Source organism: Myotis yumanensis, unplaced genomic scaffold, assembly GCF_028538775.1.
Source record: "Myotis yumanensis isolate MYYU_CA2020_CCGP unplaced genomic scaffold, mMyoYum1.0.hap1 SCAF_1, whole genome shotgun sequence".
Taxonomy (NCBI): Eukaryota; Metazoa; Chordata; class Mammalia; order Chiroptera; family Vespertilionidae; genus Myotis; species Myotis yumanensis.
In genome coordinates this window covers 28103645-28127503 of record NW_027223752.1, presented here as the reverse complement: position 1 = coordinate 28127503, position 23859 = coordinate 28103645, and the positions used below count along the sequence as shown (strand labels likewise).

At 51.9% G+C, this 23859-nt stretch overlaps 1 protein-coding gene across 3 annotated transcripts in view; it reads left to right on the top strand.

Annotated features, from left to right (window-relative positions):
* The window catches only part of ESRRB (estrogen related receptor beta), a 163596-nt gene that overhangs the window by 107346 nt on the left and 32391 nt on the right, over window positions 1-23859 (top strand). For 2 of the 3 annotated variants that reach the window (XM_070403522.1, XM_070403515.1), the window contains exons 2-3: window positions 1378-1787; window positions 17706-17822. In XM_070403522.1, the coding sequence (XP_070259623.1) occupies window positions 1391-1787; window positions 17706-17822 (514 nt within the window). In that variant the 5' untranslated portion in view covers window positions 1378-1390. The remainder of the gene's footprint in view (window positions 1-1377; window positions 1788-17705; window positions 17823-23859) is intronic. The other variant, XM_070403526.1, reaches the window with a different exon arrangement.

Sequence of the window (23859 nt, the reverse complement as noted above, 5' to 3'; positions counted from 1 at the left end):
GCGGCCCCTTCCCCAGGTGGTAACCAGCCCCTTCCCAGTAGGCTGCTCAGAAAATAGGGACTCCCTCTGAGCAACACGGGAGGTAGGACTGTGGCTGCCCGCCCCCGCCCCCCCGCAGTGGGCCCTCCAGCACTGAGACCCTCCCTCCCAACCTGGAGCCATCTTGCCACTCACAGGCTGTACTGCTGACCTCTCCAGCCCTTTTCCATCTCCGGGACCTCTCCCTCTTCCCTGCCACCTGCTCCTCAGGCATCAGCCTTGGCCTCCTCTTTACCTCCACATGGCCAGGCCGGGCCAGGGCCAGCTGGACCCTGCCAGCCTCCTGATTCCAGATCCTGCCTGGCCCAGAGGGCCTGAGCATGGGCTGCAGCGGAGCTTCCCTAAATGCACGCCACCTCCCCGCTGTGAGCCTTTCCAACCCATTCAGAGGCCCCTCCTCTCATCCTGGGAGCTGGGCTGCGGGAGGGTCACACCTGCCGGCCCCTCACCCCCCAGCAGGGTGCTCATCCCCCAGCAGGGTCTCAGAGGAGGGGCTTTCCTTACAGGAAACTGGACGCTTCCTAATGTTCCTGTCACGTTGATAATGTCCCCCTGCCTCCCCTGGTGAGGCAGGGGCACTTAAGGGTTGAAATTTAAAGTTAAAAACAGCTGAGGATGCACGGAGTTGGTGTTGGAAGGTTCTCTTCTGCCGCCTAATGGAAGCGCAGTCTCCAGCGGGGAAGGGCTGGGCGGCAGCCTGCCTGCTGGGGTGCCAGGCAGGGCAATGGGAGAGGGGCCTGGAGCCACCCTCCCGTGTGCCCTGGGCCAGTGGCAAAGCCCAGAGGGCAGCCAGTCTAGCTGGGACCTTTGCCACAAGCCCTGCCTCTTGGCCTGGTTGGGGGTCTGGTTCCAATCCCGGTGATGGTGGTGGGCAGGGGAAGCTCAGAGCTTGGATTTACTTGAAGCACCAGTGGGATCGGGCAAGATGGGTTACCAAGGGGGTGTCTGGTCCGGGGCCTGGCATGCCCAGACTTTCAAGTGTAGCCACCATGTTTTATTCTTGTGCAGAAAATTTGGCCAAATATTTTAGCCAAGTTGTTACCTTTTTTGGTCACCCTCAAGCCAGCAATTTGCCAAGGACTGGGTGCCTAACCTGAAGCTAAGTGATTAAACATACTTTAATCCCAATTCTAGGGATTGAGAGTGTCATGATGGAAACTTGCTCTAGGCTGTGTGGTTTCAGGTCCAATCGACTTTCTCCAATTTTATCTCCCTGAAGCCTTAGCATAGAGCCCCTCCCAGCCGCCCCACCCACGGTGCCCAGAGCCTGGAGCTAATTCCTGGGGCCGTGTCACACCTCGGCCTCCGGCAGATCTGACTCCCCGCCTCTGTTCACAGGCTGCTGAACAGAATGTCCGCGGACGACCGGCACCTGAGCTCCAGCTGCGGCTCCTTCATCAAGACAGAGCCGTCCAGCCCGTCCTCGGGCATCGATGCCCTGAGCCACCACAGCCCCAGCGGCTCCTCGGACGCCAGCGGCGGCTTTGGCCTGGCCCTGGGCCCCCAAGCCAACGGTCTGGACTCGCCGCCCATGTTTGTAGGCTCCGGGCTGGGAGGCACCCCGTGTCGCAAGAGCTACGAGGACTGTGGCAGCGTCATCATGGAGGACCCGGCCATCAAGTGCGAGTTCATGCTGAACGCCATCCCCAAGCGCCTGTGCCTGGTGTGTGGGGACATTGCCTCCGGCTACCACTACGGCGTGGCCTCCTGCGAGGCCTGCAAGGCCTTCTTCAAGAGGACCATCCAAGGTGCGTGGGGCGCCGGAGGGATGTGGGAGGGGTGACTGGCCTGCGTTCCCAAAGGGAAACCTGGTGATCCCCCCTCCCCCACAGGTCAGGTCTGTGTGCTGGGAGCAGAGGTTTGGGGGCGTTCTTTTCTGTCTTTTGGGTTTCCTCATGCTACACGTCTGGAGAAGGACTCTCACTCCGGGACTGTTGTTGAAATGGCATGCACCCCGAGATGGTGCCCCAGAATCCCCCAAGCCCCACACAGTGTCTCACCACGGGTGTGCTTTCACTGGGATGGGGAACAATGTCAAATGTGTGCCCCTCAAAAAGCTGATTTTGGGGGGAAATAGCATTATTTACAGTTGCAGGCCTCTTGAAATATAAAGGGTTTCTTTTTTTTTAATTACACAAGTGAAATATGACTGTTTCCATGTGAAAGGCTCAGGCTGACCGAGCAAGGAGCTGTGCCCCTGTCTGGGCCCCAGCGTGGCCTGGTCGGCAAACTGCGGCTCGCGAGCCACATGCGGCTCTTTGGCCCCATTGAGTGTGGCTCTTCCTAAGCCTTAGGAGTACCCTCATTAAGTTAATAACAATGTACCTACCTATATAGTTTAAGTTTAAAAAATTTGGCTCTCAAAAGAAATTTCAGTCGTTGTACTGTTGATATTTGGCTCTGCTGACTAATGAGTTAGACTAGGCTTTTTCGGTGCATCTGCATATTAGCTGAGTCAGGCCCAGTGGCTGTGGGGGAGGCTGCCTCTTTCCATGGGTTCTGGAGCAAATCCTTCTGGTGAAGGTGTGTGAGAGCCCTGGTGGGTACCCTCTGCAAAATGATCCCTAGTTGCACTGGGGAGGATGATGGGCTGTTATCAGGTTCAAGGCACAGGCCCAGGCCCAGGCCCAGGCCCAGCACAGAGAGACGGCGGGGCATGCAGGAGCTGAGACTCATGTACCAGGCCGTGGGTAGCGGAGTTGCTCCATCCATCCTGCCCGGTAATTTCTGAGCACTGTTCTATGTGCCGGTGGCAGGATGGACACAAAGCCCCGCTCCTGCAGGTCATTGATGGGCTGATCACGGGCCACTGGGACAGGCACTGGACACAGACGGGGGAAAACCTGGGGCCCTGTCCTGTCCCTGGCCCAGATCCCTCGTCCAGGGCGAGGGAGCCCTTCCCCCCACTTCCCCTTTGGAAGAAGCAGGCCGGCCTTCCCTGGGATGAGTCTCCGTTTATTCATTCAACAAGTATTTATTTGTTGAGATCTCTTCAGATGACAATCTATTTATTAAACCAATTGAGGGCATTAAGACTGGTCATGTTTCCAACTCTGCATATGAGTTGAGACTATGTGGTGCAGTGGCTAGCCACCTGGTCTCCTGGGTCAGACCCCTCCATTCACTACCTTACGGCTGAATGCTTTGGGCCTCAGTTTCTCTCTCACCTTCGGTGAGAGGAGATTGTCCCTACCTCACAGAGAGCTGATAAGAGAGGATTAAGTGAGTTAATGTATATCAAGCACTTAGATCAGTGGTTCTCAACCTGTGGGTCGCGACCCCTTTGGCGGTCGAACGACCCTTTCACTGGGGTCGCCTAAGACCATCCTGCATATCAGATATTTACATTACGATTCATAACAGTAGCAACATTACAGTTATGAAGTAGCAACGAAAATAATTTTATGGTTGGGTCACAACATGAAGAACTGTATTTATTTAAAGGGCCAGAAGGTTGAGAACAACTGACTTAGATTGTTCATGGGCACCTAGTAAGCACAAAATAAATGTTTATGATGATTATTTTCTTAGTATCACTTAAGACATATAGTACTATGACAGCAGAGATATTAATTTGTTTTACCTCGCAGAGCAAGCTTTTATAGTTACATATATTTAAACTATAATTACTTTGACTTAACAGGATTTAACTTAGCTATTTTAGTCTTAGATAGCATGTATTTTTTTAAATAAAAGGAACTCTTTAAAAAAATGAATATGGTAAAAATTCAAACAGTGCAAAAGAGTAAAACACTAAAAAGGTAAATTTTGTGAAAATTCCTGACTCTGGTTCCCTGAACTTTCCCCAGAAGGAGGCATGATACAATTTCTTTCAGCAAATATTGACTGGGAGCACTTTCCCATCAGGCCTTGTGCCAGCCTCCAGCATGGTGAATGAATGCATCTGCTCCCTGCCAGCTCTGTACCCCCAAGTCTGGGGAGGGGCCCTGGCATCTCCAGATTTGAAAAGCCTTGGGTGGTGGTTCTAAGTCTCCGGCCTCAGCCAGGGTTGAAAACCTCCAGTCTGATTGCTAATCAATACCAACTGATATTTGACAAACAAACATGAGGTGCTGAAACCATTTTAAGTTACTGAACTAGCATTTTTTTTCCTTCCAAAATCGGGAAGTGATCTTGATACGACTGACTCTTTGAGGTCAGTGTTGGAACAATTGCTTTTTAGGAGACAATTGCATTTTCTTCTCTATGATGTTCCCAACTGAGCTGGAGTTCTGGCCCGATGTCCTGAGGGCAGAGGCTGGTGTGGACTCAGGAACCCTGTCACACTCAGCAGAGGACGGGTGCTGGGAACGTCCTTAGCAAATCAGGAGTCCACAGGAAGGATTCGCAAACAGTCTTAATTATTTGCTCCCACGAACAGGATAGCGATCTCTTCCGAGAAGTCGAAGACAAACAGCAGCCTTTGAGTGCAATCAGAACCGAACTGCTCTCCTCTCTTTCTCACGAGAAGAGCTTCATGTTTATAACCAGAAACAGGTGTCCATCTAGAACAGGGAGAAGTAAACGCCACAGCTGATGGGCCGCTCTGGCTTTTAACTCTTTGCCTTTGTTCTAACCAAGATTCTGATTTTGTTGTTTTTAACATAATGGTTGTGGAAAAACTAAGGAAAGTATAAAAGAGGGGAAAGATGACCTACCTGTAAGGAGCAGGCGTTAATGGAGTCCCCCCTCTGAGGATGGGACCGCAGGGGAAGCAGAGAGCAGTGATGCCTGCCCTCCAGCTTAGAGCATCTACGTCTGCAGGCATAGCCATAGGCAGTTCCCTAAGCAACCACTCAATCAAGAAGGATATTTTAAAAAGCTCAACATCTTGTCATAGAATGATCTATTTACAAATACTTCGAACGCTGGGAAGGCTCTGAAAATCTTGCTGGCTCACACCCGCCAGCTCCCTTGTAGGTAACTTTAGTCTGCTCAATACAGTGGTTAACTAATATGGAAAGAAATTTTGCAGAAGTAAGGCTATCATGATAGATTTAGGGAGATAGGCCTCAGTCAAGGATCCTCAAACTTTTTAAACAGGGGGCCAGTTCACTGTCCCTCAGACCGTTGGAGGGCCGGACTATAGTTTTAAAAAAAACTAGTCGGCTGCTAAGCAACAGGCAGCAGCGGCAAAAACACCTGGCGAGCCGGATAAATGTTTTCGGCGGGGCGTGGTTTGAGGACCCCTGGTCATGCCTTCTCTACACGCTGACCGCGTGCCTGGTTGAGCTATCACTGCGGGGGTTGGGGGTGGGGTGGGAAAGGTGGGCAAAATACGGCCTGCAGGCTGGTCACCTGCTTTTGTAGATCAAGTTTATGGGGACCAGCCACACCTGTTTATTTACAAATAGTCTTTGATGATCCAATAAGCTGCATTGAGTAGTTGTGAGGTAGACCTTCAGGCCACGGAGCCTAAATCATTTACTGTCTGGCCCTTTCCAGATAAAATGTGCACTCCCTTGCACCGTAGCATTGAACCAGGGAGATGCAGTCCCCCACGCCCTCAGGGGGCTTAGAGGCAATGCCTAGTAGTGCCTGTGAAGTGTTTATTACAACTTTCCCTGCCGGATTCTTTGCTATGAAAAGGAGTTTCTTGTCACTGCTGGGGGTTGCCGTGACACTCACCCACAGTAGATGAGCTCTGAGAGGGACAAAAAGGGCACCCTCCTGAAGGAACCCATTGGCTCCAAAGGAGCGAACCCTCCACCTGATTGGATGACTGGGGGAGGGGTAAGTGCCCATCAAAAGGATTGATCAGCCCTGGGGGCATAGACTCAGGCAGACCTGGCTGAGGCACCTCCCCTGGGGAAAGGGAGTCAGCTCCGGGGTGGGCAGCCTGCTGTGATCAAACATCCCAGTGGTCTGACCTGTCAGGTGGTCTGATCTGGTTCCCCGCAGGCCTTCTGCTCGGGGTGAACTTGCTGGCCAGGCCCCTCAGCTTCTCCTTGGACTGGAGTGTGCTGTCTCTGGTTCCTGCATTGAGCAATGGGAGTCTGCCCTGGAGATGGAGCCCCTGCCTGTGGCTGGCAGTCAGCCTCTGAGCGCCAGATCTGGCCTGTGAGATCAACCCCACAGTAATGAAAGCCTCTGTAATGCGTGCGGACGTGAGGAGGGGAACATGGAGGAACCACACGGGGTCCTTTCTAAGCCCTACTTCCTTGGACCCTGTCAGTCTCTCATTCTCAGCAATGACCCTGCCTCCTGCTCTGTGGAGAAACCAGAAGCCTCAGAGGGGAACTGCTCAGCTGGTTGCCACCAAACCTATACACTCCCACATCTGCGTGTCTTTCATTATTTGCATAGTTGTTTATAGCTACCCAGGCACTGCTGGAAGCTGTCTCCTCCCCCGGCCTCAGGCCTCAACCCTTCCAGGTTTGAATCTGTCTCCTCCCTTCTTCCCAGAAACCCTCCTACCCATTATCCCCTCTCTTTTTATTTTTGCACTCTCTACATTCTCTTTCTGTCCATTAGCATTTCAATACATCTAGTATCTCCAGTTAAAAAATATATTTCCCCTCAACCTTCAGTTTCCAGTATCCCCCATCGCTTCCTCCCCTTACTTCTTGTCCCACCTTGTAAGTCTCTGCTGATGCACCTAATCTCTCCTCCTGCCCACGGATTCAACTGCCTCTGGGATCAGGATGACTCCCAACTCTGCAGTTCTTGCCCTCACCTTCTCCCTGAGTTCCAGCTCCTTTAGCATCCAATGAACATCACCATAGGGTGTCCCAGAGCGCCCCAAACGCAACAGGTCCTAATCAGAAGCTGTGTCTCTGCCATCAAATGTTTCTCTTTGTGTTCCCAGCTCATCACCGATTCACTCTTCCAGTGTTTAAGCCAGACATGGGTCTTTTCTTTAACTTTGCTTCCTGCTCCCCGTAATTCCCCTCCCACCCCCCACCTTTCCAACCCAACAGCTTCTCTCCATCGCCCCCTTGTTCTGCCCAGGCCACCACCGACTGCCATGGTTTCTGGAATGCTCTCTCAGCTGCCAGGCCCATCCCCTCACAGTCTGTTACCTTCAGTGCTGCCAGAGAGACCTTTCCGAACTCGGCACTCTTCTGTCTTGTTTGGGTAAAATCAAAGCTCCAGCACATGATGGAGGATCCCCTTTGGGATTGCCCCGCGCTGACCTTGCGGCCTTAGACTTTGCACATAATCTTCCAGTCTTCTCTTTGCTCCCTGTCCCAACCTCCCGTCCTTACTTTTGTCCATTAGATCTCAAGTTAGCTGGCATTTCCTCCAGGAAGCCTTCTCGGACTTCTTTTGCTCATTTGATACGTGTAGCGCCCCTCCTGGCTGCTCTTGGGAATCTCCTAGCACCCCAGCGATACCACACTGTACGGTTATTGCAATTTCTTGTCCCAAGTGCCCAAGAAGGTTGCATGCTTTTAAGGAACAACGTTAATACATACCCTGATTTTTCACTGAGCCCCACACCCGCCCATAGTCCCTGGCACAGGGGAAATTCTCAGTGTGTCTGAGTAGAAGGTGATCCCCAAAGTGACCCCCCATTTTCCCAATGAGGACACACCAAGGAAGTTTGGCCTGTTTGTATATATAAACTTTTAGGGATCTAGGTAAAATAGTCAAACGTGTATGCATCCCAATATGGGAACCTCTGTTGTGTTGCATATTTTAAGTCACATTGTATATAACAATATATTTTTTGGAAAACTTTTTCTACTCACATTTTTATTTTTTATCTAAACAATAGACATTTATGTTTTCACAGTCCTGGAGGCTGTAAGTTCAAGATCAAGTTCCCAGGGCAGGAGGCCTATCTTCCTGGCTTGTAGACGGCCGCTTTCTTACTGTGTCCTCACTGGGTCTTTCTTCTGCGGGCTTCACTGCCCTTTTTTTTCCTTTTTTCTGGTTGTCAAATAATCTTTAATTGAAACATTTTCCTTTGCGGTTCCTAACTAGCCGGACATCCCACTGCACCACTGTTGATGCCATCTATGATGTCACGAGGTGGCGGCCATCGACATTGCAGCCCACAGACAGGGCCGTCCCCAGGATCTCTGTAATGTTTCCAGCGAGCTCTCTAGCTGTAGATCGGCGTCACATCTGTCGGGCGATGCTGGCAATCTTGTCAAGTGGTAGTTCTGCTGCACTTAATGTGTTTTCCCTTCTTCCTGTCTCTTGGCGGTTCCTTGAGGGCTCTGATGATCAGAACAGAGGCAGAAGGCATTACCTCCATCTGGGCCTGTCTGTTCTGAATGGTCAGTTTCACTGTAATCCTCGGACCCTTTCGATCACAGGTTGCTTGGGAGATGTCATCACCCACCTTTTTTGGAGACAGGCTCAGGGGGCCGATCTTGGGGGTCAGGGCAGAGGGGCCCCTACTTCCCCACCGGTGCACCTCAGGAATATGACTGATTTCGTGAGGGTTGAACTTCAGCAGCAGGGGGTGGAGGCAGCTGGTGTCAGCTGAACCCAGATTCAGGACGACCCCAGAAAGTTACATCTGAGCCTCGTCAGAGCCGAGAGCCGAAAGTCCACCGCCATCATTAGTCCCCCTCTACTCGCGCACTGTAAAGCCAGGCTCATCCGACTTCCCACACGAATCTTTGATGGCGGTGCCTGGGCCTTCTCTCGGGCTGCTTTTTTTTAAAAAATATATTTTATTGATTTTTTACAGAGAGGAAGGGAGAGGGATAAAGAGTTAGAAACATTGATGAGAGAAAAACATCGATCAGCTGCCTCCTGCCACCCCCTACTGGGGATGTGCCCGCAACCAAGGTACATGCCCTTGACTGGAATAGAACCTGGGGCTGGACCCCAACACTGGGACCCTTCAGTCCGCAGGCTGATGCTCTATCCACTGAGCCAAACCGGCTAGGGCTCTTGGGCTACTTTTGAACCAGTCTTTTAGAGCGGGCTCTCTTCACTCCCGTTTCAGTTACTTGAGGTCTTATGAGCTGGTTTGGGTTGCTATTCCTGCCATTTTACGTTGAGCCATACAATACGTACAGTTCTTTTTTATTCCGTGTCAGTTTACAGTCACGATTTCCACAGTCAGGTCTGTACTGCTTTTGACACTTAACATCTGCAATTGTGAGATCATATTCTCAGGACTGAGTTCGTGTAAAATTTCCTTACTCCCTTTGTTACTGATTCACGTGGGCAACTGGCACCCATTGCGGTCTTCTCAAATGGGGGCTGTTCAATACAAAGTGGTTGCATAGCACCTCTAATATGAATCCCCTAAAGACCGAAGTGTTAAGCAACTTTCTTTTCTAAAAGACAAGGTGTGGGGAAAGCTTCCGCCTTACACCTGAGCTTATGCGGCAGAGGTTCTGTCCCAGCCAGTGTTCTAGGAGCTGAGATGGAGCAATGGCCCTACCTTGGTGGGCTGGGGCTCTAGCGAGGAAGGCAGACAGTAAACATGTTAACAAGTAAAGAAGCACAAAGACAGACTGAGATAAGTATTTCAAAGGAGAAAAGCCAAAGAGACGAAAGGTGATTGAGAGAGGGGGTCTCCTATAGCTGGAGATTTAGGGCAGCCGTGCTAAGAAGGTGACTTTCAAGGTAGGGAGGGTACATGAAAGAATCCTGGGCCCAGCGTTCAGGCTGAGGAAACAGCAGTGCGTGTCGGGACCAGAAGGAAGGCCCGTGCGGCCGGCCTGACTGACAGGGCAGCATGGAGCAGGCCATATGAGTGCCACACTTGGATTTTCCTCCAGGTGGAATGATAGCAATTGATGAATAAATGAACACTGGGTGCAGGGCCGCGGGGGCTGTCAGAGGGTAAGGCCACCCTGTACCCTTCCTCAGGTTCCCAGGGCATGTGGCCAACCTCGCAGGTCACCGGGAGGCCCCCGGAGCAGCTCTTGGGTCTGTGACTTAGACGAGGAGGAGCTGGTGAGACAGAAGCCCTGGCACCGTGCTGCCTCCATTCACCTGGGGCCCAGACGCAGGCTTGGAAGGAAACTCCCGGTGGAGAGGGGCAGGGCGATGATTGATGGGTTATTCTGCCTTGGACCACCTCCAGGCCTTTTGTCCTGGAGGATAAGGCCGGAGGACCTCAGGGGACACAAGACAAGGCGGGGCGGGGGGTGTAACAGAGACAAAGCCAGGAGTGGGTGAAAGTTGGGAGTGGGTACCACTCACCAGCTGGTGACCTTGGGCAAAGATTAGGGTCCTCTGGCCTCAGTTTCCTCATCTATACAAAGAGAGTCAATAAACCCACAAACTGGGTGCTGTCTGGAGGGCCCTGAAGGAATGAGAGGAAGAACAAGTCACAATTCCTCTTTTCAGAGGCACAGCCACATGCACGTCAGGGAGACACAGAGGTTAGAGAGGGCCCGGAGGGCTTCCCAGAGGAAGGGCCCTTGAAGCAGGAGTGAAAGGTGAGCCTGTGTGGCCGAAAGAACAGCCAGAGCAGGGCCCAGAGGAGGTGAGTGTGCTTGGCTAAGGGAGTGGGGGCTCAGGGGTCGATGCCGGGCTGGATGTCGAAGGGCTTCCTAGGCTGTGCTAGTGCTACTGTTGCAATAACCAGGCTATTGATGAACACATTGCAGACCAGGAGTGTTAGTGCTAGCTTTACCCATTGGCCAGGTAAGTTTCTATTGAACGAGTATGAAAAACGTTTTACATAAATGTTAAAGGCACCCCTTAAAATTAAACACCCATTGCATTTTGGAGTTATTTACTACATGTTCTTACAAGCTAGTATCTTTTTAAAGTATGATACTTTGTAAAACACTGTGTAATATGAAAACACGAGAATTCTCGTGATCCGTCTTAACAGAATAAAAGCAAAGGGAAGTCCAGATATACTAGTAGACACACCCAGTAAAGTCTGGTAAAACAGGGAAGGTACTTTCTGTCAGTGACACCTGGGAGCAGGTCGTTGGCCCAGCGTAGGCATGGCCACTGTAAACACAGGACGATTTAATGTATTTAATCTCCTAAACAAAGGGGTTCTCTCTCTTGCTCTTGCTTGTGCTTGACTCCTGGCCTGTGGGAGTCAGCACGCATTCGCCCACATGGCTCACAGCCATGCGGACCCCACACACAGTGCACTAATGGACCATAGCTAGCCTGATGCTCCACCGGACCCAGTCCACCATGAAACGGAAACTCTGGATGCTGGCTTTGCTGTTAGCTCTGCTAACTCCCCAGCTGCACCTCTGCCAGGACTGGATTAAGGGAAATGGGACTTGGGAAACCCCAAGATATAATTCCATGCAAATGAAAACCACTCATCCTCCCATGGGGCCTCTGGAAATGCTTTTTCCAGCGGCACCCCAAGAACTCCACTCCCACAAGCAACGGAGAAAGAGCCTCCATTTCTCCGATAACATTAGGAAGAGTATCTATAATAATAAAAGCATAATGCGCTAATTAGACCGGATGTCCTTCTGGACAAAGCCATCGGGGCTTCAAGGGAAGCCCAGGTCCTGGGTGCCAGAGGGAAGTCGGTGCTGGCAGCTGGGGGAAGGAAGGCCTACTCTTGCACGAATTTCGTGCACCGGGTTTCTAGTAGAGTAATAGTTCAGTGTGAGGGCTGCTTCACCTGGCTCAGAATCCCAGCCTTACAATCTCTTAGTTGTGTTAACTTGGGCGAGTTCCTTAGTTTCTCTGGGCCTTGATGTCCTTGTCAAGAATATGGGACTAATGAATAGTTCCTGCTCCTGGAATGTTACTGCAGAAGTCAAGAGAGACACACTTGTAAAATGTTTAGCTTCGTGCCTGGCATATGATAACCATTAAACGAATAGTAATTGTTTTTGTTATTTGTGCTTGGCAACAGGAAGCCACTGAAGGTTTCTGAGTAGGGAATGAACCAAATCTCCTTTTTTAAAAAAAACAAACAAACAAATGTTCTCTTATTGATTTCTTTTAGAGAGAGAGGAAGGAAGAGGGAGAGAGAGAGAAACACCAATGATGGGCTGCCTCCTGCACGCCCCTTACTGAGGATCAAGCCTGCAACCCACCCAGCATGTGCCCTGACCCTGACCAGGAATTGAACCGGTGACCTCCTGGTTCACACTCAACCAGTGGGCCACACCGGCCGGGCCCAAATCTCCTTTTAGCAAATGGTCTGGATTTGGGGGAGCCTGGGGGCAGGGAGGCCTGTGAGGAGGCGATTTAACTGTCCAGCAAAGAGATGTGGTTCAGTCCACTTAGAAAGGCCCCACGCAGGACAGTGGCCGAAGGTTAAAGGAGAGGGCAGGCTCGAGAGACTTTTGACAGTGGAGTCAGGATAAAAAGAACACTGGCTCCTAGATTACTAGTCTCGGCTCCTGGGGAGATAGTGAGGCCATCCGGGAAAGAAACCCAGAAAGAGGGCTTTTGCTGGTGAAAGGGGTCAGGCAGGGAGGAAGGGGCTGGGGCCACGGATAAAGCTGGGCACGTGCTGAGTTTGATCAGTTCACAGGACTTACCCTGGAGAGTTGGAAAATGTGCTCTTCCCAGGCTGTGGTTCTTCACCTGGGACCGTCTTAGAAATGCAAATTTCTGGCTCCTCCCAGACTTGCTGAATCTGAGGGGGGGAGGGGGTGTAACACGCCCTCCTGGAGAGCTTATTTGTGGGAAAGCTGTTCAGAAGAAGGGGGAAAAGGGGTGGGGTAGGAGGAGGGGCCCTGTGAGAGGAACGGGGAGGGGAGGAGGGTGTAGGAGCCTTGAAGGAGACTGAGAAGTGTGAGATTTCACCAGTTCTTTGTTTTTAATTAAATTTATTGGGTTGACATTGGTCAACATGAACATAGAGGTTTCAGGTGGGTTTCTATGTTACAAGATCTATATGTGTACGTGTACCCACCACCCAAAGTCAAGTCTTTTCCTGTCACCTTATATTAGGACCCCCTTCGCTCTGGCAGCCCCCACACTGCTGTTTGTGTTCACAAGTTTCAGTTTTATGTCCCACCTAGAGATTTCATCAGTCCTAAGATGCACATTCTCTCCCTGTAACATCTCTGAGTCGGCTGTGCACTGTCCACCAGGTGCAGCTGTGTGTGGTTGTCACTGCCCTCACATGCACATTAAAGCTGGCAGGAAGGGGCCAGTGACCTGGCAGGAAACCCCGGACAGCCATGGACACATTTAAGAAGCATAGCTCCCCCGTTAGCAGAGAGGACGATTCCGCAGGAAAACAGGAAAAGGATGGCTTTGATTAAAAAAAATGATTCAGGAGAGCCCTGGCCGGTGTGCTCAGTGGTTAGAGCATCTGTCCATGCACGAAAGGGTTTCAGGTTTGATTCCCAGTCAAGGGCATCTATATGGGTTACAGGTTCCATCCCTGGCCCAGTTGGGGCATTCAAGGGAGGCAACCAATCAATGTGTCTCTCTCACACTGATGTCTCTTTCTCTCTCTCTCTCTCTCTCCCTCCCTCTCTTCCTCTCTCTCTGAAAATCAATGGGAAAAAATGTCCTCCGGTGAGGATTAACAACAACAACAAAATGATTCTCTTTCCCCTATTTTCTCTTTCATGTATATACAAGAATGCTATATGATCAAACTTGTATCTAAATCTCAAAGAGCTCTTTTAATCAGAAATGAAAATGCCAGTGGCAAGGAAGTGCAGTCCTGGTTTGATTGGCAGGTTTTTTTTTTTTCTTTCTCAGTGATACATAAAACAATGCTGCAGTCTTATCACTCAAAGCATCTTGGATTCGATGTGATAAATAGAGAGGCGGTCAGAAGTGTTGCAAGACCCTGCAGGGAGAAGGGAGGTGGGGTCTAAGAGAGGAGTGGGTTTGAAGAGGTGTGAGGGGGAAGGACAGGACAGGGAGGACCGAGGGCGAGGGGTGGCCTTTGGCACCTGGGAGGTCACCTTTGAATTCTAGGGTTCTGTGGGTGTGCTTTTGCTTTCAATTCGTTTGCTTTGATCAACAGGTATTTTCAGGTGCCGGGCACTGTACTTGATACAAACAGGAAAGACCTAGTGACCTCTATCTCCAATGAGCACACAGTTCAGAAGGGAGGGCAACCAGCGAAACCCTGACTGTGAGACACTAAGCTAGTTAGTTGTTTGAGGTGTGTTTGGGGGTGGTGGGTGTGGGGGTGGGTGATGGATAGGCCCGTAGGGGCAAACCCGAAGGAGCAGGTGAGCTTACCTGGGAAGAATGAAGTGTGAGGCCTGAGGCTGCAAGGATGGAGAAGAGTTTGCCAGGAGGGGTTCCAGGTAGAGGGAGGGACGAGGGCTGGGAGGCTCCATGTGGTTTCCTGGAGCCTCCAAACTGGGGGCCTAGGAAGGGGGAGATCAGGGTGGACTGGTCAGAGGAGGCCAGTTCACAAAAGGCCTGCTAGGCTCTGCCCTGGGGGTTAGATGTCATTCTTGACACAATGAGGAGCAGTGGGACATGCACACAAGTTTAAGAAGTAAATGGAAGTGTCAATTCGATAATGAAAAATAACTGTCCCTGGCCCTAGCCATTCTCTCTCCCGCTCCATGATCCCGAGTTAGCCATTTAAACGTGATCTTTTGCCCGGCCGGTATGGCTCAGCTGGCTGAGCGTTGTCCCATGCACCAGGAGGTGGCTGCTGAGACTTGAGTCTTCAACATCTGAGGCTTTCTGAGGTTCTACAGGACAAAGGGCTTAGTTCTTTTTTTTTTTTTTTAATATTTTTATTGATTTCAGAGAGGAAGGGAGAGGGAGAGAGAGATAGAAACATCAATGATGAGAGAGAGTCATTGTTCGGCTGCCTCCTGCACTCCCTGCATGGGGGATTGAGCCCTCAACCTGGGCATGTGCCCTGACTGGGAATTGAACCGTGACCTCCCCGTTCATAGGTTGATGCTCAACCATTGAGCCACGCCGACCGGGCCTTAGTTCTTATCTGGATCCCCCTCCTTAGCGACTTTGGTTTCTGTGTCCTCCATTCTTCTGTGACAGTTCTCACTCAGGTACTGCCCTGTAGTGGGCTTTGGGGGAGGCCACAGACAGTTTCAGTGAGCCATGAAGAACCAGAAGTCCCTCGACAGATCCTGCACAGGAAAGTTATTAATGTGCCCCCGTAGGCAGGTGGAAAGGGAGATGGAGACGGAGGAGACTAGCACATTAGGAGGTGAGGCAAGAGATGCTGAGCGTTGAAACTAGCCAAGGTAGAGGGGAGGGAGAGAGGGAATATCAGGGGAGGGGGATAAAAAGGCTCTTAGAAATAGCCAGGATGCCGCCTCAGTGTCTGACCTGGGTGATGGGGTGGCCAGTGGCCCCTTTGCTAAGACAAGGAGCAGAGCAAGAGGAACTTGCTGGATGAGGATGGGTGCAGTGTGAGGAGCCCAAGGGACTTGCAGATGGAAATAAGCAGCAGGTAGGTGGGTAGGGGTGTGAAGCACAGGCAGGGAGACTGGCTGCCCATCCTCACCAGCTCTCGGATAGGCGAAGCCCGTGGCAGGAATGAGATCATGCGGCCACTGGGGAAGTGGGGGGCAGGGAGGAGAGCTGAGGACAGTGGACCACGCAGAGGGGAAGAGATAGTCTCTGGCCTCCAGGAGGGAGATGGAGAAGGGAGTGGAACCAAGGCTGCCAGCCCAGCCTGCTCACGCCAGCAGCTTAAAGTGTGGCCCTTCAGGCTCTGGGGTCAGCCCCTCCCCGAGCCCTCAGTCCCGACAGCCGTTTAACTAAGCTCAATAGCTCCATCCCTGAGCCCCAGGAGAGGACCACTGCTCCCTGCCCTTGTTCAAGGTCAGAAGCTGCTGGGGGACGGCCCTGGCATTCCTTCTCCTGGGGCACAGGATCAAAGAGAGTTGATGGTGGCGATTTCCCCTCTGCCTCAAGGTCACAGAAATCCAGGTCAGGTTCTGGGCGTTCCTGCCTCCCTCCCACAGGCACACAGGGCATCAGCTCTGAGGTCTGGCTGTGGGAGGCACAACTTAATGTTCTCAGGTGTCAGAATGGGTGGCTCGCTTCAGGTGACACCTGGAAAAGACTTACCCAGTCTCCTGCCTGTGTGTGCCCTGGCAGCCCTGCCTGGATGTCAAATAGCCTGGTAACCTTGAATGCCTGTGTGCAGACGTCACGGAGCCCTTTACGTGCTTCTGTCAACAAATCTACGCAATTTTATGAGATGGGAACCTGTGCCCATTTAACAGATGAGGAAACTGGGGCCCAGAGAGGTTACGTGACTTGCCTGCCTGCAGTGGAGTCTGCATATGTCTATAGTGGGCACACTTCCAAGTTAGAACCCTGAATTTTTGTTTGTTGTTTGTGTTTAATTTCTTTATTGTTGAAAGTATTACATAAGTTTTCTTTTACCCCACTGACCTCTCCCTGGTCGGTCCTACCCCCCAGCACATGCCCCTGCTGTCTGTATCCATTAGTTATGCTTATATGTATGCATATAAGTCCGTTGGGAGAACCCTGAATTTATGCCATTGACCGTGACCCTGTCCTATGAGAGCCCACCCCAAACCTGAGCTGGGGGGGGGGGGGGGGGGGTGTCAATGATGATGATGTGTGTGTGTGTGTGTGTGTGTGTGTGTATGAGAGAGGGGGGGAGAGAGAGAGGCCTCTCCCTGCTCCGGAGCTCTCCTAGACTGCCCCCAAGAGACCACAGGAATTCCGATGAATTAATCTCATCACTTTATCGAGGAGGCACTTACAGAAATTACAAGGCCACCAGCCTGGCTTTGCTGGCAGTCAGCCGCTGGGCCCATAAAACAAATTGAAAGGAACAAAAATAAATAAATAAAGTTAGGAATATCTCTCTCTCTCTCTCTCTCTCTCTCTCTCTCTCTCTCTCTCTCACACTCACACACACACACACACACACACACACACACACACACACCTGGATCACTGAGTTCCAGGAATTGGTAACTGGGCAGAGCAGCGGGGTATTGAGGCTGGAGATGGGGGGGGGGGGGGGGCAGATTCTACAGAGCTTGTAAGCCTGGGTAGACTTGGGTAAATTAGTTTAAGTATAGGGTTTATCTTTTAAATTTTGCCATCTTATCAAATATTGAAATTATTTCCCAAGAAGCCAGAGTGACCTAAGAAATGGATAAGGTTTAGGCAGTAGAGGAGAGGGCACATGGAATCCTAATTCCTTCCCTTCCTGTCCTCTCCCATCCCCAGCACTGCTCTCTGCAGGAAATGGGATGGGAAAGGTGTGGGCTGACTGGAGAGAGAGAGAGAGAGAGAGAGAGAGAGAGAGAGAGAGAGAGAGACCTTAAGCTACTCTGTGCAAATCCAACCTCTTCGAGCCTCAGCTTCCTCACCTCAGAGCGGGCTAAGAGCGCTCACCGAGCCACTGTGAGTACTCGGTACCCAGTCAGGCACTTTGTCATTGGGACTCCATCGTTTCATCACTTCCAAGCACTCTGTGGGTGGTGGAACCTGGCTCGTGCGTGTTCTCAGAAAATCCGATAGTAAATGATTTCCATATGCCACTGGGGAGACGGAGGCACGCTGAAGCCTGAGGACACCACCCCCCCTCAGGGAGTTCTGATGTCCCAGCCCAGTGGGTGACCATTCTTCAAAGCTGTGGGTGCCTGGCCCACCCAGACTTGGGAACTGAGGTCTCCATATGTAAGAGAGTTGGACACATTTTGGCAAGTACCTCAGAGCACCACCTTTGAGAACCACTGCCCTGTGGGAACCTCGGCGTGGTGGGCAGTGTAGGTCTGGCCGGTTAATCCCCGTCCAGTCTCTGGCCGGTGGGTGGGGGCCCTGCAGGGCACCTGGCAACGCTGTCTGTCTGCTTACAGGGAACATCGAGTACAGCTGCCCGGCCACCAACGAGTGTGAGATCACCAAGCGGAGGCGGAAGTCCTGCCAGGCCTGCCGCTTCATGAAATGCCTCAAAGTGGGGATGCTGAAGGAAGGTAAGAGGCCCGCCAGCGAGGCTCACCCCGGCCGGGCCCGGTCCTTCTCATTGGGCGTCTCAGGGTACCCACAAGCTGGGGATGGCCCCAGGCCTGCTCATGTGCACACGGTTCCAGGGGTCCCCAGACCCTAGAAGTCCCTCTGTGCATCCCAAATTAAGACCTGCCCCCTGGAGTGCCCATCCTCCCTCTCTCACACCCTGTAAGCAGGCTTGCAGCCTCCAGCCCCCGCCTCACTCTCCACTCCTAAAGGAGACAGGGAAGGGGGCAGGGGCCCACCTGGCCCAATGGTTGAGCATCGAGTTTGATTCCCGATTGTGGCACACATCTGGGTTATGGGCTCAGTCCCCAGTGGTTATGGGCTCAGTCCCCAGTGGGGCAGAAGTGGAGGGGCTGTCTGCAGGAGGCAGCCAACCAATGGTTTTCTCTCATCATTGCTGTTTCTCTCTCTCCCTTTCCCTCCTGCTCTGAGGTAGGCCTGGGGAACTGGCTTGGCCACTCTGCAGAAGGCCCCTGGGAGAGGCAGGCTTGAGATGCTTTTCAGCTCCCAGGAGCCCATGGAGTGTGGGGGTGCAGAGATCACAACATTAAGGCTCGGGGTGACCTTAAGGCACGCGTCACCTGCGAAGGGACAGCCTCTGCTTCCCTGCAGGCGGACAGGACATTGCTGTCACCTCGAGGATCCTTTCCCCTTCCCGTCCCCTCCTCCCCGTCCTCTCACTTCACCCCCCTTTCCCTTCCCTTCACCCCTCTTTCTCTGGAGCTGTGCCGTCCAACGTGCGCCGTGAGCCGTGGGTTCTGAGTGTAAAGTACACGCCTGGTTTCAAAGATTACAAGGGTGAGAAGAGGAGGGTAAAATAGCGTAGTAATAATGTTTAAATCACGAGCACATGTTGGGGTGATAAACTTTGCATACGCTGGGTTAAACAAGCATATTAGGACGTGAACGTCACCTTCTTCTTGTTGCCTGCTTCAGTGGGGCTGCTAGGACATGTAAGGGGACACGTGGTTCTCGTTATTTGGACAGACAGCGCTGGTCCAGGTCTCATCACCCTCCCTGTCGATTGGCTCAGATTGACAACTGTTGTGGGTACCACTGTTGGGGAATGGGTAGTGTGTATATGTGTGTGTTTCTCCCCTTCCCTAGCTTTCAAGGGGAGCCAGTGAAAGCCCTTACAGGCCAGACTTTATGATTTTGGGCCCTGGGATCCTTCCAGAAGCGGGAGGGGCAGGAAGAGAGGTGTGGGCTGATGAAAGGGGAAGGGGAGGGGCTGGGAGGGAGAGGGAGGGCAGGACTGGAATGCACTCCCTCCCCAGGAGGGTCTCTGGAACCAGCCCAGCCTTTAAGAGCCCCAGGGGCACCCCTCCCATGCTGCCACTCCCCCCCCCCCTTGCCCCCCCCCCCCCTCAGGGGAAGAGGACCGGAATGGAAGATGCTTTGCCGGTAGGTGGCTTGGATCGGCTTGTGTTGTGGAAATAAGAGGCCTCTCCCTGTTTTCCATCCCGGTGCCCCCTCCACACCTCAGCTCAGCGGGGGCCTTCACCTGTAAGACAGAAGCTCTTGAAACAGTTCCTCCACTAGCCCTGTGTCTACGTAGCACGAGGCCTTTTAACTGCCGTCCTCTTTACTCGATTCTTTTAACCCCTTTGAGATGGAGAAGGCCAGCCAGGGCTTCACTGGGGGATCAAGTGGAGACACAGCCCTCTTTCTAGATTAAAAATGCACTGTATTGGACCAATCCCCCCCGCCCCCCCTAAATAGCCCTGTGGTTGGTCCAGGACGTAGGTATGTAGTACGCGGAACAGGGCACAGAGGTGGCAGCCTGGGGCATTGGAGGCTGTTGGCAGGAGCGGGCAGGTGTGCAGAGGTCAACCGCCTGGGGTCCAGCCCGGAGAGGCCCTTCCAGGAGCTCTGCCTGGAGGAGGAAGGGCGGCCACCAGAACACTGCCCTCCCCACCGCTTCCCAGCGCTGGCAGTTCTAAGCCCAACGGGAAAGATGCCACAAAGGCTCCCGGTGTGGACAAAGCCCAGCGCCTTCCTTTCCTTTCTGTCCCGCCTCGCAGTGCAGAGCCTTGGCGAGACCCTGGGATCTGCAGCTCCGCGGGGACCAGCCCCCTCCGGAGGTGTGTGCCTGGCTGAGGAGCCTGAGTCCTTGCCAGGCAGGGGCTCTTGGCAGCTGCCCTGCTCCTGCTTTTGTTTGGGTGTCCCCGCCTCGCCTCATGTGCAGGAGCCCAGACCCCCGGGACCAGCACAGGCCCCCTGCCTCCTCCTGTTTCCCTCTGGCCCTGACCTGACTCTGAAAGGCAAGCGCCAGCCTTCCCCGGGGCTGCTCCCTCTCTAAGATCCCACAGTGGGCGGCAGGCGTGGGGGTGGTGTGGGGCTGGGGTCCTGGGTCTTGGGGGAGAGGGGCTGGGGAAGAGGAGATGTGGATGCCAGGCTCCTCTTTCTCCCCGTCTCACCTACACATCTGAACCCGGTCACCCGGTTCCCCTCCTCTATGCTGCAGCTCGGATGCCTTTTACAGGGTGCCCTTTCTTTTTTAATTTTAAATTATTTTAAAATATATTTTTATTGATTTCAGAGAGGAAGGGAGGAGAGAGATGGAAACATCAATGATAGAGAAGCATTGATTGGCTGCCTTCTGCACGCCCCCTACTGGGGCTCGAGCCTGCAATCCAGGCATGTACCCTGACCAGGAATCGAACTGTGGCCTCCTGGCTCATAGGTTGACACTCAACCACTGAGCATGGCCCTTTCTTTTTTAAAATCCTCACCCGAGGACATGCTTAGAGAGAGAGAGAGAAAGAGGCATTGATGTGAGAAACACTGGCCAGCTATCTGCTCCACATGTGCCCCCACCAGGAATGGACCTTGCATGTGCCCTGACTGGGAGTCTAATGGAACCGGCAACCCTTTGGTGCACAAGACAACGCTCAACCCATTGAGCCACTTGGCTGGGCAGCAGGTTCCCTTTCTTAAGTAGCATAACCCGAGAGGCTGCCGATGATCTGGGGGGTCCAGTAGCTGCTGGGAGAGGTCAGGTATGGCCTCCGTTGGCTCAGCCTCTACCTGGAGACTGCTGCTGGCCCTGGAATCCATGACGGTGGAATGTGGGTGATGTCCAGGGTTCTGTCTTGCTTTAAGCAAACCCAGGATATAAACATCTGTATTTTTGCAGGGGGAGCGGGGGAGGGGAGGGGGGAGGGGAAGGATTATTCTCTTTATAAAGAATTGAATACAGACTCTGCACCGAGTTAGGAGTTGGTGCTGTGTCCTCTTCCTGGCTCTGGGGTATTCTTGCTCTTCGTATTATTCTCGTGCTCCCGGGCCTCTATTTCTTCACCTGTAGAGCAGCGATGTTGAAACCGGCTCTCCAACCCTAACCAGTTTGGCTCAGTGGCTAGAGCAGGGGTGGGCAAACTTTTTGACTGGAGGGCCACAGTGGGTTCTTAAACTGGACCGGAGGGCCGGAACAAAAGCATGGATGGAGTGTTTGTGTGAACTAATATAAATTCAAAGTAAACATCATTACATAAAAGGGTACGGTCTTTTTTTTTTTTTTTAGTTTTATTCATTTCAAACGGGCCGTAGTTTGCCCATGGCTGGGCTAGAGCGTTGTCCTGCAGACCAAAGGGTCCCGGGTTTTAGTCTGGTCAAGGGCACCTACCTTGGTTGCAGGCTCTTCCCCAGCCCAGGTCCTGGTTGGGGCTCATGCAGGAGCCAACCAATCGATACGTTTCTCTCACATCGATATTTCTCTCTGTCTTTCCCTCTCTCTCTCTGTCTTTCTCTCCCTAAAAATCAGTGGAAAAATATCCTAAGGGGAGAATTAAAAGAAAAAGAATCTGGCTCTTTATCGGCAAGTCAAGGTGGGGACCACATGGACAACTCCTTGGTGAAATGCACTGTGGGATTGTTTTAAGATGTCAGCTTTCTGGGCGTGTTGTAATAGTATTTGACTCAAAGATAGTCTCGTTTGCACTCAACGTTTCAGCGGCCCTCCCATTGCGTGGATTGGCTGGGGGACTCTGAGAGGAGGCATCTGTCTTGGGTTGGCCTCCTATCTGAGGTCTAAAATCAGAGTGAGGGGTTCCCCTGGGAAGCCAGTGAGGCTCTCCCCCATAGGCAGGCTTCACAGCCTGGCCAGGGTGTGGCCTGACAGCCTCTAAGCCAGTAGAACTTGGAAAAATATTAGCGGCATTTCACAGGGCCCCCCGAGTCCTTAGTACCGCTCTGGGCTTTCGGCAACCCTCCCTAGACAGCTTGTCTCTGCAAACTTCTCCTCACCTCCCTTCTCCCTCCAGCCACCAGCCTCCCGGTCCCACTCCATTTCCTCCTCCCATCAGCCCCTGCCTGCCTTTCCCCAAGTGTTTTCTAAAAGATATTTGATTTCAGTGAAAGCTAGGCTGACATCGATGCAATGTGCTCTCACCCTTTGTGCTTGTTGGAAGGCGGAGGGCTCCTCCGGGGATTCTGGGTAATTGGGTTAGTGGCCAGCTCATGTCAGGAAATTAAAAGGAGGCCCCGATCAGGTTCCTGCTGCATGGGATTTAATGGCTTTGTATTTATAGAGTATTCTGCCTCTAGCCCATGCCAGAAATACCACCTTTCTGGCCCTTTGAATGAAGAAAGAAGATGAGAGATGGCTTACCTTTAAAAATTCTGTTTCTTTTCCAAAATACATTCGTGTTCTGAAACAAACCGCCTCTCCTGCATTTCAGAGAATAGCTTTGAACTGGAGCCGGAGAACTCGGATATATGTTTGTATCCCCCGACCAATTTCCATCCCACGTGCACACACAGACACCCACACATGCACACATGCGTGCACGCACACATAGTCTGATGGCTCACAAGATCATCCCACGTGGCCTGAAGTCTCTGGGCCACTCAGGCACGATGACCTGTGACCTCTGGCTGGGAAAGCGTGGATGGAAAGGCATGCAGGGGATGATCATATCTGCTGCGTCCTTATTACCGCTCAGTCAGGCTCTCTGTGTTTCACGCATTGGTAACAGGATTAGGGGCCATACAGACCCAGTAAACCCCAGCATCACCACTTATCAGCTCTTGGACAATTTACTTATGACTCTCTAAGCCTCCCTCTCCTCCTCTGTAAAATAGGAATGATAATGGCCATTTTCATCTTGCTCCCACTTTACAAGGACAGCCCCTAGAGTTGTACCACAAAGCAGGGTGTGGGTCATTGATTTGAGATAGGTACCCTTCATCCTGTTATAAAGTTGGTTTTCCTCTGTGATCCAGAAGGCACTGCTGACTCTCTCACAGCCTTTCTCCCTACTCCTTGAATGATGACCTTCCTTCACATTTTCCTGGGGGAAAAAAAAAATAGAAACAGTCACGTGGGGAATTTCTTACCCTTCTGCGACTGAATCCACAAACCAACCTGCTGCTTTTCTGCATTCACTCTCGTTACAGCCAGCTCTGCTTCCAGCCCTGTCACACTCTGCCTCGCTCACGAGTCGCTCATTTCCATCAGCACACTCACTAATATACTTCGGTTCTCCTATTTTGAAAACAAAATTAAAATGCATAACTGTATTTTGGGTCTTTATCTCCATCCAGCTACTGCTCCATTACTCTGCTCCCTTCTCAACAAAACTTGACCAAAGGAGTTGTCAGATTTACTATATCTGCTTCCTTACTCCATCCACTTTTTAAAAAACTTCCCTACAAAGTAAATACTGAGTAGATCCAGAAAAATATTTATAGTTCTGCACATTATATTAGTTAGGGTAAGGCTAGGCTCCTGTTAAAAAAGAGAGAGAGAGGCACTCCTTTCCTTCCTCAAAACCCAAAACAAATAAAAAACCAGAAACGTAAGCATGATAAAAGTTTAGTTCTCTCTCATCTCTCATGTAACAGTCAACAGTCAGAGGTTTTCCAGGATTGATTGGCAGCTGGGCCATGCTTAGCAAGTGGCTTCCATGTGTGGACCCAGTCCTCCATCTCCTCGAGAGCCAGATCATTTGAAGTGCGGGACCCAGAAGTGTCACATGGCCCTTTCATTCACAG